This window comes from Andrena cerasifolii, chromosome 4 (genome assembly GCF_050908995.1).
Source record: "Andrena cerasifolii isolate SP2316 chromosome 4, iyAndCera1_principal, whole genome shotgun sequence".
Classification (NCBI taxonomy): Eukaryota; Metazoa; Arthropoda; class Insecta; order Hymenoptera; family Andrenidae; genus Andrena; species Andrena cerasifolii.
In genome coordinates this window covers 5,813,697-5,828,521 of record NC_135121.1, presented here as the reverse complement: position 1 = coordinate 5,828,521, position 14,825 = coordinate 5,813,697, and the positions used below count along the sequence as shown (strand labels likewise).

At 38.8% G+C, this 14,825-nt stretch overlaps 1 protein-coding gene and 1 non-coding gene across 2 annotated transcripts in view; one reads left to right on the top strand and one right to left on the bottom strand.

Annotated features, from left to right (window-relative positions):
* LOC143367761 (uncharacterized) overlaps positions 1-6,081 on the bottom strand; it is a 34,192-nt gene extending 28,111 nt beyond the window's left edge. Inside the window, exons 1-2 of the mRNA XM_076809915.1 lie at positions 5,833-6,081; positions 291-479 (exon numbers count right to left, since the gene is read on the bottom strand). Coding sequence (XP_076666030.1) covers positions 291-479; positions 5,833-5,910 — 267 coding nt within the window. The 5' untranslated portion in view covers positions 5,911-6,081. The remainder of the gene's footprint in view (positions 1-290; positions 480-5,832) is intronic.
* Trnas-uga (transfer RNA serine (anticodon UGA)) lies at positions 4,478-4,559 on the top strand. The gene has a single exon. It is a non-coding gene; the product is annotated as a tRNA-Ser (tRNA).
* Positions 6,082-14,825: the final 8,744 nt, after the last annotated feature.

Below are 14,825 nucleotides of genomic sequence, written 5' to 3'. Positions count from 1 at the left end.
AGGCCCTGCCGCAAGGGGAACATTTTTCGAGTGTACCTACTCGAGCCGGAGCGGCTTATTCGTGACGCTTAGTCTCCACGGCGATCCTTCGAATAACGAGGGACGAATAACGACTAAAAATTTATTCGTTATTCTCGAATAACTTCACTGTATTCGAAATTTTTATTCGAAGGTTAGTCGAAGAACAATTTAGTCGAATAATGCTCAACTCTGCATGCAAGGATGGCGTGAACGGGAAATTATTGCCGCGCTAGTGTAATAGGAAGTAATGTCAATGAATCAGAAATTACCATCACAATCATGCAGTAGCTTTCACGAACAGCGCCGCAGCATCCGAAGAAGGCGATGAAGAAGATAATTGCTCCGATTGCAACGAGGAGCGAGGGCACCGACAGGAACTTATTGTCCAAGAAGTGTTGGTAATTGTGGTAGACTCCATGGATCGCCAACCCGATGGATAGTAAAATTACGCCCGTTATCTGAAAGTAACAACATTCTCCTTACAAGTAAATATCGATGTTTTGGCGCGTTTTTAAAAGTTGACTTCTTTCCTGCAAGTTTTATATCATTCACTTCTTGGGGAGCTTCTGATAACTTATGTAAATTTGATACCAGGTTTTTATAGCGTCGTAAATTAATTACATGCTTCGAAAATAATACATAGGTATACACCTACGTGCAACTGAGCTACGATGGAAAAGCTTCTTTGGTTTTATTACTTTCGCCGAGGTGGCAATGGTCGTAAAGAACAATGTTATATGTCTGCAGAATGATTGGTGACATGGTGACTAACGAACGTGTTGTGAGTGATAACATTCTTAACTCGAAAATCAGTTGGGAACACTTTTCCAAATAGCCTCAAAGTTCGTAATTTACAGCAGGCGGGGAAAGGAACCGCTCTTTGTTCACAAAATCGCTTTACAGATTTAACATTATCTCTTCGTTGCATTAGTAATGAAATATGAAACCAACGATTTATTTTCTTGTTATTAAAAAGAAAAATGGAATAAAATATATAATAAAAAGTATCTGAATTTTAGAGTAAAGTATTTCATTAGTTTTATAAAATTTAGTGTTTTGTTATATGTTTATTATATAACATCAATGTTTTCAGGTATAGTAATATTAATATAATCTACAGTTAGGTATGCTATACCTACAGAACGAGTCAGGTAGTTATTTGTGGACCGATTTTTTAAACAGTTTTGTTTTAGCTGCACTCCTCTGTCTGTGTGTATGTTTGTTTGTTTGCATGTTTGGTTCAAATTTTGAAAATTAATTTTAACTCACTTCCACGAATCTAATAGACTTGGAACTTTATTGGATATTTTATGTAGTTATGATGACAATACAATTTAAAAAAAATTATTTTATACAGTCAATACAATTTAAAAAATTGCATCCCCTACAATAATCACGCATAACCACAAATCCAAAGGACTTGAAATCAGCCTATAACCACAAATAAAAACTTAGACACTATACTCCCTGTCATTTAAGAAGGAACCTGCCGACCGACGAGTTTAGACCGGTTCTGCGCAGGTTGACGCTCATTGGTGCCGGGAGAAGCCACTATTGGCTGCACCCCCACCAACGCTTTCTCGGAGCCAATGAGCTCATTCTACATGCGCGAAACGGGTTCCTTCTTAAATGAATTCTCGTGTAAAAAGTAAATATTAAAAACAATATATATATATATAAAAAATTAAGTTAAACTATTTTTATTAAATTATTTACACGAAAATCGTGGAGCAGGATATTTCGTAACAGGGTATAAATCAATTTCATACAGAATCAAGCATCGAAATAAGCGATGAAATATCCTGCCCCACGATTTCAAATTATTTTTTATTTTTTGGTGCATCTTTGATCAAATTAAATAAAATCGTTTAACTTGATTTTTTTTATTTCCTTGGATAATTCGGTCGAAGGAAGTGTAGTACAAGCTGATCATAGTATATCGTTGACATTGTTTTTCAAAGTAAAACATTTATCTCCCCCGTCATATCAGAAACGAAGGTATGTACATCATACAAGGGAAAGAAGTATTCAATAAGATTATTTTAATAGTGTGAATATTTTCCTACTTCCTCATGCGTACAGTCACTGCGCATCAGTCATTATTGATACGCGATACGCAACATTTCATGTAACGTGTGCAACCACTTTTTCCGCCAATGAAACCATAACTGACGTTGAAGTCAAAAGTCATAATCAGAAAAGATAAGCAATTAATATTTTTTGCACTGTCTTCCAAATAACATGGTTACTGCCGTAAAGAGTGGTAATACAAGGGAAGGGTTGAAATTCTTTTGACTTATCCTGATGTGGGATCCTAATGCTATCATGACATAGAGGTTATATGCTGAACAATATTATTCGAAATAAAAATGTTCCTTCGCGTCATATGTTTGAATAGTTACTGTTTGAATACAAACAGTCCGGGAGATTGTACGCCTAAAGCGACAGAAACAAGCTCGTAATCGTAGAAACAAAACTCGAGATGCAACTGAATGTGCTTGTTTACCTCTATAGGGGACACATAGCGATCTCACTGATGTTAAATATGTATTTTAATTATACCTGAATTTTTAGAACTCATTCCCACTCCAGCTGATTATTTTAGCCCCCAAAACAAGACAAGATACAAAAACAATAGAACAAAAATTGAAAAAATGTACGTTGATTTGTTAAAAAAATTCGATTCGTTCATAATTTAAAGAAAAAGGTGTATTTATTTGCTTTAGAATATTTTTCTTATTATACTTTTATTATATGTAATAAATAATTATTTTGGTTAACGAGTTATTATTCTATATATTAGTAGGTAATTGTTATTACTAAAATTGTAATATTTTAAGCTGGAAAAAAATAATCTTTTGCACTTAACCTTCAATCGGTCTCCGAGACCGACGCGCCCTCTGTTTACCAAATCGCGATATGCCCACTCTAGGGTTAACTGCAATGGCCAATTGTAGCAATTTTATATCTCGCGCAATTGTGAATAATTGCGGTCTACCTAAGTGCATTGCAGTTAACAGATCAGCATTTTGAATTCAACTTGCAAAATAGAAAATTTTTTAAATAGCCTTCCTCGAATAACTTCTACTAGGTATATCGTTGGTTCAGATGATGAAAAATATATTTGCATCCGTCTCTGTACTTGTTAAAATATGGGAGAAAAATAAATCATAGAATTTCGACTCAAAAATCAAAAACAGCCTTAAAAAATTGAAAAAGAATCACATTAAAAATATACATGCTATAATGAGCTTGTAGGCCTCTCTGAATTACCTTAACTGAGATAAAAGAAATCTAAAACGATTTTTTATCAACATTGGAGAGAATCAACTTGTGTGACTCATTCTATGCAAAATTGATTTTATAAGAAATAAAAAAACTGCTAAACGTTTTATGTACTTAATTTTTTTTATTAGTGATTTCAATTTGTTTAATGGTTTTAAAACTTTGGATTTGACCCTGTTAACTGGATAATTATTTAGACAAGAACGTCCTGTATGCATTTTGAAATTTATGTTTAAAAATGACAAAAACAGTAGCTTACTACAATAAATGCTACACAATATATATTGTGCTACATAATATATATTACAATAGTGTCCCAAATGTTTCCACAATTTAAAAATTTTCTTCTTTGGGAGGAATGTAATTATCAAATTTTCACTAAGCGTAAAACTCGTCTAAAGCGGCAACATTTTCAACTTCAGGTTAAGAATTTTACTTGATTAGGATAAATCAGTTCTACTTTCATGTTGCTTGTTGATTTATGATCAAGATGTATATTTAATACCTATTCATTGGTGTTCAGTTAACAGTTCATGAAATATAATATTACAGTTTATAAATAAACATTTCCACTCATCAGATTTTCTCCAAGCGTTTGCTTTACCCTCACAACTTATATTTATTGCTACTAATTCGAATAAATACCGGCGCTTTGTTTTAAAGCACTGTGCGAGCAAAATCGGCTAAACCTGTTTACATCTTAAATTGGATCAACATTGTATCGGGAAAATGAGATTAAAAGCTCTTGAATCCAATTACCAACTGGCGGGGGAAAATGAGGCTAAAACGAAATAATGTTCAAGAAAACCCGGTTAGTTTAGACAAATTAGTTTAATTATTAGGGACTGTTAGAATATTATGTAAATATACAGAAACACTGATTTTCGAATTGGTCGAAATATGCGTAGTTAAAAATGACGGGTTCCCCTATGAATCCCCCAATGAACACTTTTAAAGAATTTAAGTCCAATTCTTAAATATTTGTTAGAAGCTACGTTAAATCTCATTAATTTTCCTGATATGGAATATTATTCTGGTTTAGAACAAATCCAATACGTGCAAACGAATGGAAAAAGTTCAAATAATAAAGTAACATCGCGTACAAACGGTTATTTCAAATTTCGAATACATACGCAGTATATATTCCTTAAAATGAAACCTAATTTCAATTGCTGCGGTGTCCGAGCGGTTAAGGAGATGGACTTGAAATCCATTGGGTTCTACCCGCGCAGGTTCGAATCCTGTCCGCAGCGAAATGCTTTTTTTATATTAAAAGACAATGTTTAGCATTCGATAACACATATCTTTGGACCCCTTATATTAATACAAATTTTAACTGATTATGATATTCCGGTCAACCCCTTTGCCCCTGATATTAATAGTACTTTATCGTCACGACGAAAGTGTCGTTAATTCAACAAATACTCTACAGAAAACTGTAATTAAAATTGTCACATTTTCCATGATACACTTTTCCATTTAGAACAAAAAAAAATCAATAAAACTGTATTAAAAAAAAAAAATTCCATACAAAAAAGGGAATGTTTTATTTATCTTTTTGCGGCATGTCTCGTGGAATGTTTTATTTATCCGGCATGTGACCAACGAATGTTTCGTATCTCTTAATTAAAACGTAAGTGTGAAAGAAGTGAATGAAAGACAAAACAAAGATTATTTTAGAAATCTATGCTACTACGTGTACGTGTGTATTTATGCTTGTACTTCTAAAGTTGACGTAGAAGTCGAAAAGCATTGGATAACAAAAGGCGTAAGCAGAATCGTTCGTTAGTAATGCGTTAACGACATGCTTACTTCAAACATCTCCATTGTTTGACTTGCGAACAAGAAAACGTCGCAAGTGTGTACGCATGCATATAACCTATGTAGCTGCATCGATATATCCGATCCATGTATGACGCATAAACTGATCTACAGGGGAAAACGGATCAATTTACGCTGACAAACATCTGTCAATAGCTACTTAGCTATTTAGCTATGTACCAATCTAAATTTTATTTACAACAGTACTGTATTTCAATTGCTTCTGTATCATTCGTAAGATTCTACATCAATAATTGTGATGTTACTTAGGTTATATGGAGGTTAACACTGCATTAACATGATAGGAGATGGAAGAATTGATAAACTTATATTTGTATAGCGAAAATAAGACGAAACCTAATATTTATAATTGCAGTATATTATGAAAATTTTGAATGGCAGCTAAATATGTATCTGGTTCGAAGAAGTATCCGTATAAAATAAATAAAAAAAAGTAAGAAAAATACGACGCAGGAATTAAGGAAAAATCGATCGCTCTCCATATGGTGATCCGATAAGAAAACATTTAAAATAAGAAATTTACCCGAGGTAAAAGTTTTTCCCCCATCTCAATGTAAATACGACGTATAAATTTGCATGACGAAATAAGATTGTTGTAGAAATCTGTAGGTAAATAGCGTACTGGTGGCTTTAAAAGATCATTCGCGACGAGAAAATAATATTAAAAAAATGAAGATTACTTACAACGAAGAGCAGGTTGAACACGAACATCAGATATTTGACACATCGCGAGCCAAGAGGCAGTTTCATAGGGTTAACCATTCTGTCTCACTTGCAATCAAACACAATACGACTCGGTGATCAAGCAGAAACTAAAATTGATGGATGCGTTATATTTCTACTCGTTTTCGCAGCGTTCCAAAAAATTGCAGAGACCGGCCGAGAGCATTGCTACGACGATTCACTACTTTTAGACAGTTATCGCGTGGCTGCGTGTCCAGGCGCATGCGCAGCAGTAATACTCTCAGCCAAGGTTATAAAATTTCAAAGGTTACCAACCGAAAATTTCGTCCTTTTTTTTTCTTATTTCCAACTCTTCTATTCTGACAGTTATTATTTATCTCATTTTTGCATTTTATTACGGTCATAATTATAAGAATAATCATAAGGACGTAAAACTTTTTAAACCTAAGATCGAAGCTATTTACTTGTAAGATTTAAAAGTTGCATGCATTCCTTTGGCTACGCATTATTTGTCGCATTTAAATAAAATTTTACTGAAGTAAAATATGTTAAATAATTTTTTTTGCGATATTAGCACTGCATTTTAAATGTAATACGATTATATTATGTTCACAAAATTAGTTAATAACTGAGGGCAGGTGTAATACCGCAAATGAAGAAATTCCGCACCAATTATGTGAGAATAAGTGTGTGTACTCTGTTATAAAATGTACTGTCTATTTGTATGTTCATACTTGTATAGTTTAGTCGATAAATTAATGAAATTCAATATTTCATTCAACAACGAGAAATAAAGGTTATCCATTGCAGTATTGAACAGCTAATGCAAATTTAAATGCAAAATGATTTAATATTCAATATCTGTTTGTATAGTAGTAATTTACAGTAACAATTGCTATTATAGCTGAAAATTAATAATAACACAAGATGACAAATGTTAGTTCGCAGTATCTTCTTTGTACAAGCTGCACATGCGTAGCATAACCATCCAGAATATGGCGGAATATAGGTTATGTTCAAATCGACTTAAAACAAGTCAATTGTTTCTGAGAAACAGTACCCACCTACTTCATTATTCTTTTATTTATTCTTACAGTTGTGGACTCCCCAATTTTATTTCACGAAAAATAAAAATGCTACGAAGTACAAACCTGCAAAAAAGATGTCAAGATTATTGACAAAAATGTAACAATTAATTCATGATTTTTTCTGTATATCGCCGTTCCAGTGCAATAACGACGTATATATAACGTCTAATATATTTTTTCCTGAAAAATCACTTTTTTGTAGTTGCGTTATTCTCGGAATGGCATTTAATTTAGATTAATAATAATTTATTAAAAAATATTATTATATATTATTTAATTTATTAAAATATTATTATTTTACTTTCACGCTCTTACTTTCGTAGAAAGTGGGATTAAGAATGAATTTCAAAATTTGTAATTAATTTAGATTTATCTATATTTGAAATAATTGTACAATAACATTTGTGTACAATGTGTGATGGTTTTATCGATCACTAAATGCTGTCATTTGTAGACGGTAGACAGAAGCCAAAATAATTTAAAATCGACGACATTCGTACAGCGAGTAACGTATTCGATTGGAACAGGTGACGCTCGGTGCATCGCCCCTATTATAATGCAAAGAATCAATGTTAACAGATTGTAAGGACAAACCTAACCGTGAACACGGATCATCATATTGCAACTACAGTCTGCCAGTTTTCTACGTTTTATTTCAGAATTACAACATGATGATTTTTAAAATTGGGTGCGAATAAAACATTAAACTGGCATAATCATTTTTCATAGACGGTGAAGATAACGATATTAAAAGTAATAATAAGTTTAAAAATAATTGAGGAGTATTATATAACATAAAGAAATTTTAATACATTTGAAGTTACATAATCATGTACTTCGAAGTGTACTTTCATTTAACAACTGAATTATTTTTAAAATCGTGTCAATATATTCATCGCAGAAACATAGAAACGAAATAATTGAAAAGAAAAAGTCCCTTATAGATAATGAAATGTTTAAAATACAACTTTTCCCATAAAGTAATTATTCCATTGAATATCATTCTATTCTGTTTTCAGCTTCGCTGTTCAGTTTGCATCAGAGAAATGAAGAGTCTTGCACAAGATTAGAGATTTAAGGTTTGTGGATTGCTTGACAAAAACGGAGTGATCGATAGTAAAATTACACCGTTATTCGCCATGATGCAAGCGTAACGTGCAGAGCCGTCGAATGAGCGTGCCTTGTGCATACTCAGGGCCGTGTTATGAGTCTTTCTATTAGGGTGCGTCTCAGAGTGCTGACCCGGGCCCCGAGCCGAACACCATTTCAAACATAATAATCCTACATGTGAAACGCACATTTCTACCGATTTTCATCAGTTTAGACAGAGTCTCGTGGCTCGCGACAGCTAAAAATTAAAGTACAGAGAGTGTTTGGAGTAGTGCAGACCGATGGTTTGCCCGCCATGTGACCTCAGGACCCTTGCCAAAAGGAAAGGCAGGCTCGCCGCGATGCTTGGGCTGTTTCCAGCCGATATTGGTAAAGGCCCGTCGCCAAAGGAATGGCTCACCCATATACAGTATTGTCTCGTTAGCGACTCGCTGGTCGGGACCGGCGTTGAGTCGGTATCGTGAACAGAACCCTAATTCCGAGTGTTCGTTTCTCGCTTCTTTCTGGCCGGAGGGGGGAGCGAGATGGAACACTGCGTGCGCGGCGAGCGTGCGCGATGGTCGCAAGCGCAAAGGACAGAATGTCAGGCGTCCGAAAGACGGAGCGAGACAAAACATCAACGCGTCGTCGGTCTCGTACCGTCCTCGCTCGCTTTCAGTGCCTCTCGCTCGCTCTCGTTCCATCTCGCTCCAGCTTTCGCCGGGCAAGAGCGAGACAAAAGTGGTGGGGATAGCGAAGAGTCGGTATCGTGTACACAAAATCGAGTCGCTAACGAGGAAATACTGTAGCGTGAACAACTGTAGTGGTGTATCCCTATCCCTTACACCGGGGCTGGCGACGGCCTCCCCTCCTTTCCTGCTCCGTTGAGCCATAGGAGAACGGCCCCCCTCCATACCTACTTGGCTCTTAGTAGGAGCCTCCTACACTCTATACTGGCGGCTCGAGAGCCGCGCGGGCTCCCGATCCTACATACCAAGCTAATTTTGCTGGTAGTGGGGGAACCGGCTGACTGAGAGTGGGGCTCGTGCGGCTCCCGGCGGAGAAGTTCCCCAGCCCTGCCTAACACCACCATGGGTTGTTGTCGTCCTTGCCATTGGTGGTGTCAAGTATAGTTAGAGAACCCAGACAAGTTGGTCATACACGTAGAGCAGAGGTGCACAAAGAGCCGCTCGGAGCTGGAGACCTCTCTGCGACTCTGGGTTCCGGGTCAGAACCGAGCATGGAAGCTGAGCAACGTAATAGTTCCGTGGCCCCTAAGTTCGACTGCTAATATTCAACTGTTAATATCTCGAGAACGAAGACTCTGATCCCAAAAGGGTAAAGGACTTTTCGATGTCTTCTTACATCAGGATATTGCGTGTTCCGGGAAGTCCCTGAATTTTGAACACCCTGTAGATACGTTTGCCCTCGTAGCCCCTGTCCAGATTCAATGGCACAAGTCTGGATAGCTTGCACTTCCGCCTGAAAGATCCATGTGTGAGCCATGTATCAGCCCAAGGCGATGGATCTTTCCACCCTGGGCTTCTTCTCCCATATCCCGGCTCCGGTTCCGGTTTTGGTCTTGAAGCCATCCGTGTATCAAATGAGCCCCCCTCTCCGGAGAGAGTAGTTCTTCCGCGTTCTCTTCCCAGTCCTTCCTATTTGGGAAACGAACGTCGAAGTTATGTTGGACGCGGTAGGCTGCAGCACATTGGTCTCCCTCGCTGTTCAGAAACTCGTGAGAGTCCCTTACCTCCTGTAGGATCGCCGTGTGCCTATTTACCGCACTTTCCCACCTTCGCGTAAAGTATATTCTTAGGGCAGCCTTCCTGATTCCGCCCCCCATAACCACGTCCGAGGCGCCAGGTCCAGCAAGACCTCCATCCCAGGATTGGTATGGTAGAAAACGCACCAGTTATCTCTAGCAGGGCGAAATGATATGTGTACTCTCGTTATAGGCACGCGGCTCGAGGCTCGTCGAGCGCTTAACCAGTAGTCAAGACGATTCCCAGGCGAGTCCTCAGCGACATAATGTCGGCGGTCATTTGCCAGGACGTGCCCTGAGCCACGTGCTTATAACGAGAGGATGCTTTGCTCATTGTCCTCCTGTGGGTTGCCCTCGTCGTAGATTCATTTGACCACCCATGGTTTTAGTCCCCATGTACTGCTAAACATCCTCCTGCAGGTCCAGTAGGTGATGAGCCCCTTCTGAGTTTGCTTCACGATGTAGCTTTTTTACATGAGCCTCTCATGTAAGGTTAATCCCAAATATTTCACCTGCCCCGTCCTCTCCTCTTCCTTCTCCCGTCCACTCCCAAGTATTATATCTTTTAAATGAGTAGACAACCCATTTAAGCATGTCCTGACTTATCACGCTGGAGGCCATATCTCAGTCCCTTAGCCCCTCTCCCAGTTTTCAGCCCTTTCATTGGCTATCCCTGCTGTATGGCCACCGAGCTTGGGAAGTGATCTCAATCAGGTGCTCCCTCCAGGATATGTTAGAGGTCATCTATAAACCCTTCATCGGGGAGCCTGCGGCTGTTCAAGCTTTGAGGAGGCCCGGATACGAAGACCTAAAGGTAAGGCCTCGGCTTCTTGGCAGAAATCCCACCACGCCACCTTTTCGATGCTCTCTAATGAGATCCTCGTGTTAAGCCTCATGGCTCTGTTTAGCAGCCTTCGGGTTCTGGTTCTGTGTCTAATCAGCTCCTTGTCCCACCAGGATACCCCCTTCTGCTGTTCTTCCTTTGCTCGGCCGGACATGACACTTCATACGACTGGATGATCGCAGTCTGAGTTCTTCGGCAGGTTCCTCCATCCCCCCTCCCATGTTCTGGTGTCCACAACCTTCCCTGAGCCTTCCTTGTAGCTCCTCTCTATAGAGTCGCAGTTCGCGTCTTACACCAGTCTGAATTCGGTTAATCTGCGGTCTGAGAGAATCGCCTCCTTCGCCACTTGCCAAACCTATATTGCTTAGCTACCTTTCCGGAGCCATTATATTAATAGTTAATATCGATTAACTTGGATTCCTGCATTCTGGTGGTAACAAATTTGGGTTTGCAGCCACTGTTCAGAACCACTCATCCCCTTGTCACACGTCCAGAATTGCCGGACCGTTCTGGACAATCTGGATGAGAAGGGAGTTCTTCTTGCCCCGTCGCCTCCGACGTAGCCGTAATCCCTAAGGCTGGCCGGTTACGCCGCAATGGAGTAACTGCGCGGGACGGGTGGATTGGCGTTGAAGGATCAAGGAGTAAAAAAAGAGGTGCGTTTCGTCTTGGGACCGTCAGCCAGACTCATCATCAGTAGGGCTATAGCCCCTGCCCTAGACACACACAGGAACTAAGAGGAAATAACGTGGAACTTGTATACATACGAATGAGATTGGAAGTTAGGACTTGTGAGAAAGAGTTAGGAAGATTAGATCTCTGGTGACGCTGGCGGACACTATGTCGCGATCCCGTGGTGGGGCCGGGACGTCACACCCTCACTTATTAATATTAGTTCTGCCTCATACGATGTGATGCGCACTAGTGTCGCACCCCACCACCTGCAGCCCCCTGTTCTTGCATGCCTCTACTAATGCTCTGAGTTCCCTCGTTGCAGGAGGTCCTTCAGAGTCATATGGCAGATATTCTAAGCAGAGTACGACTGCCTCCGTGTTCTCGCCAATATTTAGCTTAACTAGGACCACTGTCAGGTCCTCAGTGCAGAATCCCCCCGTCTCAGTGCATTTAGTCTCCTACTTGCATAGGCGCGTGTCATTGGGCTGGGGTCTCCAGTCCCGCGTATTATCGCGCCCAGTTTCATGTTAAGTACTTCTACACGACCCCTGATTATCTAGGCTTCCTGTATGAATACCATGTCTGTCATTAGACAGTGCACCACTATGCGGCGGTAGAGCAGTTCCGTCGCCGCTTCGCAGTGCTGTAAGTTGATCTACGAGAGGCTCATGCATCCTGCAGCCCTCGTGTCTGCAGTGTCGCCCACCCTCACACACGCTCCGGGAAAGATAGTTTGTCCCTTTTTACGCGAATACGTCTTTAAATTTGCTTCCATACTGGGAGACATTCCAGAAAACCTGATGATAACACACTTTGGGGATACAGTTTCGCATTGCAGCGTCGAATCTATGGTCTACATCCAAAATCCATTTACACCATTCGATAGCCAAAGGATCAAAGAATTTGTTGCACTAAGTGAGGACCGTGGCGCATCGCATGCGGCGGAGGGAGGCGCGCCACCATTTTGGGTTCCTTTTGCCGCGTCTGGAAACTTCCACGCGGTATAACTTCTGACTCGGTGAAGCTACGACGCTCGTTTTAGTTTCAATCGACAGCTATCGTCGAGATCTATCGATTCCTTATATAAAACATTAGCGACGAATAGATATGGCCAGGTTGTACAGAGTTGAAGTTAAACATTAACAAAAGTCAACACAATGCCGGACTATACTCGACAAAAAGTCAAGTCGAAATATAGAAATCGTACACGGTTGGAAAGATCGTCTCATCAGTGATACCCATGAAACCCCATATGAGCGAGTTAAGCAGCGCCAGGAACGCAAGAATGTCGCGAGACCGCACGTTGTGCGACTTTATGCTCGGCGAGTTCAACCTCTCTTATACTGAAACTCCTCCAACGACTCTAGGCAGTACCTGTATTGATTAAACGTTCACCAGAAATCTCGATGTATCGCGTATGCCATTTGTAGCCTACTTTTCATATCACAGACCTATGATCAATAAAATTATAGCACAGTAATTATTTGTACGTTTGATTTTTTTCCTCATCCTGGCGACATTCTCTTGGTGGACAATGTAGACGTATTCACGTGACCCGTCCGTACCCCCGGCACAGACATACCCGAATTTTTTAAGGTTCAGTTCCTAATCCTCCTTTGCTTCACTCTGGTGTCTTCTTCTGCCACACCGACTGTCTTAAGTGCTGATCCCTCAGAGCCCCAATGATGATCCTTTTGGACTCCTCCCTGATCTCTGGGATCCCCCTGTGTTGGCATCCGTCGGGTGCGGAGGTGATGGTCCCTTTTCAAAGGGTCCTTCTCTTCTTTTGTCCCCTCCATGGCCTCAGTCTCTTTTTTTTTTTCTTTAGAATGGTCCATGTTTTTCCCAAGCGTAAGCAGGGGGTATTCGGTCCGCCCCCGCAAAGCTTACTGTGCGGGGATAAGGCTAGGTACAATGGGGAGTCGCCTGATACACCAAGGGCATCGTTCGTGGCACCGTAACCCCGGTGCCATTCATCCCTCGGCACGATTACTTCCACCTTGGATTGGTGATCCAGTCAGCGACGATTGGGGAGCCGCTTAATATTCGGACCGTCCTCATATCCACCACCTGCAGACGCGCTCGGTTGGTGCTCCACCAAACTGTTTGTAACAGTATCCTGAAAATTTTCAGTCTTAATAAGTAGAATTTAATCACAGAACTTTAACGTCCATAATTCATAGCTCAGTGTTCTGTTTGAACAAGAAATGGTAACTCAAGTCTTCTGTAATAAGAATAATTTCTAGGATCTACTAGATAATTACACATTCTTCCATTTGCTAGCTCATTGTTGTCTACATATCTCTGGACAGTCTCCTGGTGTTATTAGTGATACCAATATACAGTGCTTGATTAGAAATTTTCAAATGGTTAATTTTATAGATTCCCAGTTAATATTACTGTAAATATGTGTGCATTTAATTTTTTTAATTAATAACGTCAAAAACGAGAAGCTCTTCTGAGAGCTGAACACATTAATAATGAATTGAAATAAAGTAATATTATTTTTTCACAGTAAAATAAAATTTTTCTCAACTATACAAATGTTTTTTCAATATAAAAAAATGCGGCATATTCGTGTGTACAAGGAATTGCAAAGAATACATTTAGGGCAAACCTGATATTATCAACATGCATATTTTGTAAAGCAGCTTCTTAATTTATTTATACTTAATAGCCTCTTTATTTAACTATCTCTTGCTTCGTTAATGATGTTAATTACAAAGGAAGTAATAAAAAATCGGCAAAAGTTAGATCAGCACATTAATGAAAATAAAGAAAATAAATATTTTTTGCCCTTTACAAAGATTATTACAATTTCTAGGAGACAATTGAAACTTTTTAAAAATATAGAATATTTTCTACAGGCATAAATGACTCGAATGTATACATTAATTTCATAGCATGACAGGATTAAACAATTCCAGTTATCATTATTTTTGTTGAAGACTATGTTCATTATAAATTTAAGGGAAGACTATCTTCAATCCTTTGTAACTCAACGGATTATCAATTTCATTAAAGCATACATATATGTAATAAATATGCATATTTTCTATGTGGTTTATATTGGATTACAATATTACATAGATACGTGACAGACCTTGATCTGTTTATCATGGTCTAATATGTTGAAAACAAGCATATTCGCTTTAAATTCCACAAATTTTCAATTATATCAAAGAATAGAAGATCCCAGAAATAATTAATTTTTTTCAAAGTGTTAAAAAGAATCTAATTTCTTTAAACAAATTGTTCGCAGTATTGTGTAAGCAAAAGCAGCCAAAACTGAAATAAAAATTCGAATCGCTTTACGCGAGAATTTATTTAATATCATTAATTAAACTCTTACTCACAAAACCCTCGAATTAAGAAAAAAAATAATATCGTAATCTGTATTCACTTAACGAGATCATTTAACACAATCATATTAAATATTTACAACTACATGATTTGCTGTTAAAGTTATAACTTGATGTAGCTATTCGAATAATGAAAATACAAGATGGCGACATTTAAAACATTATCCGAC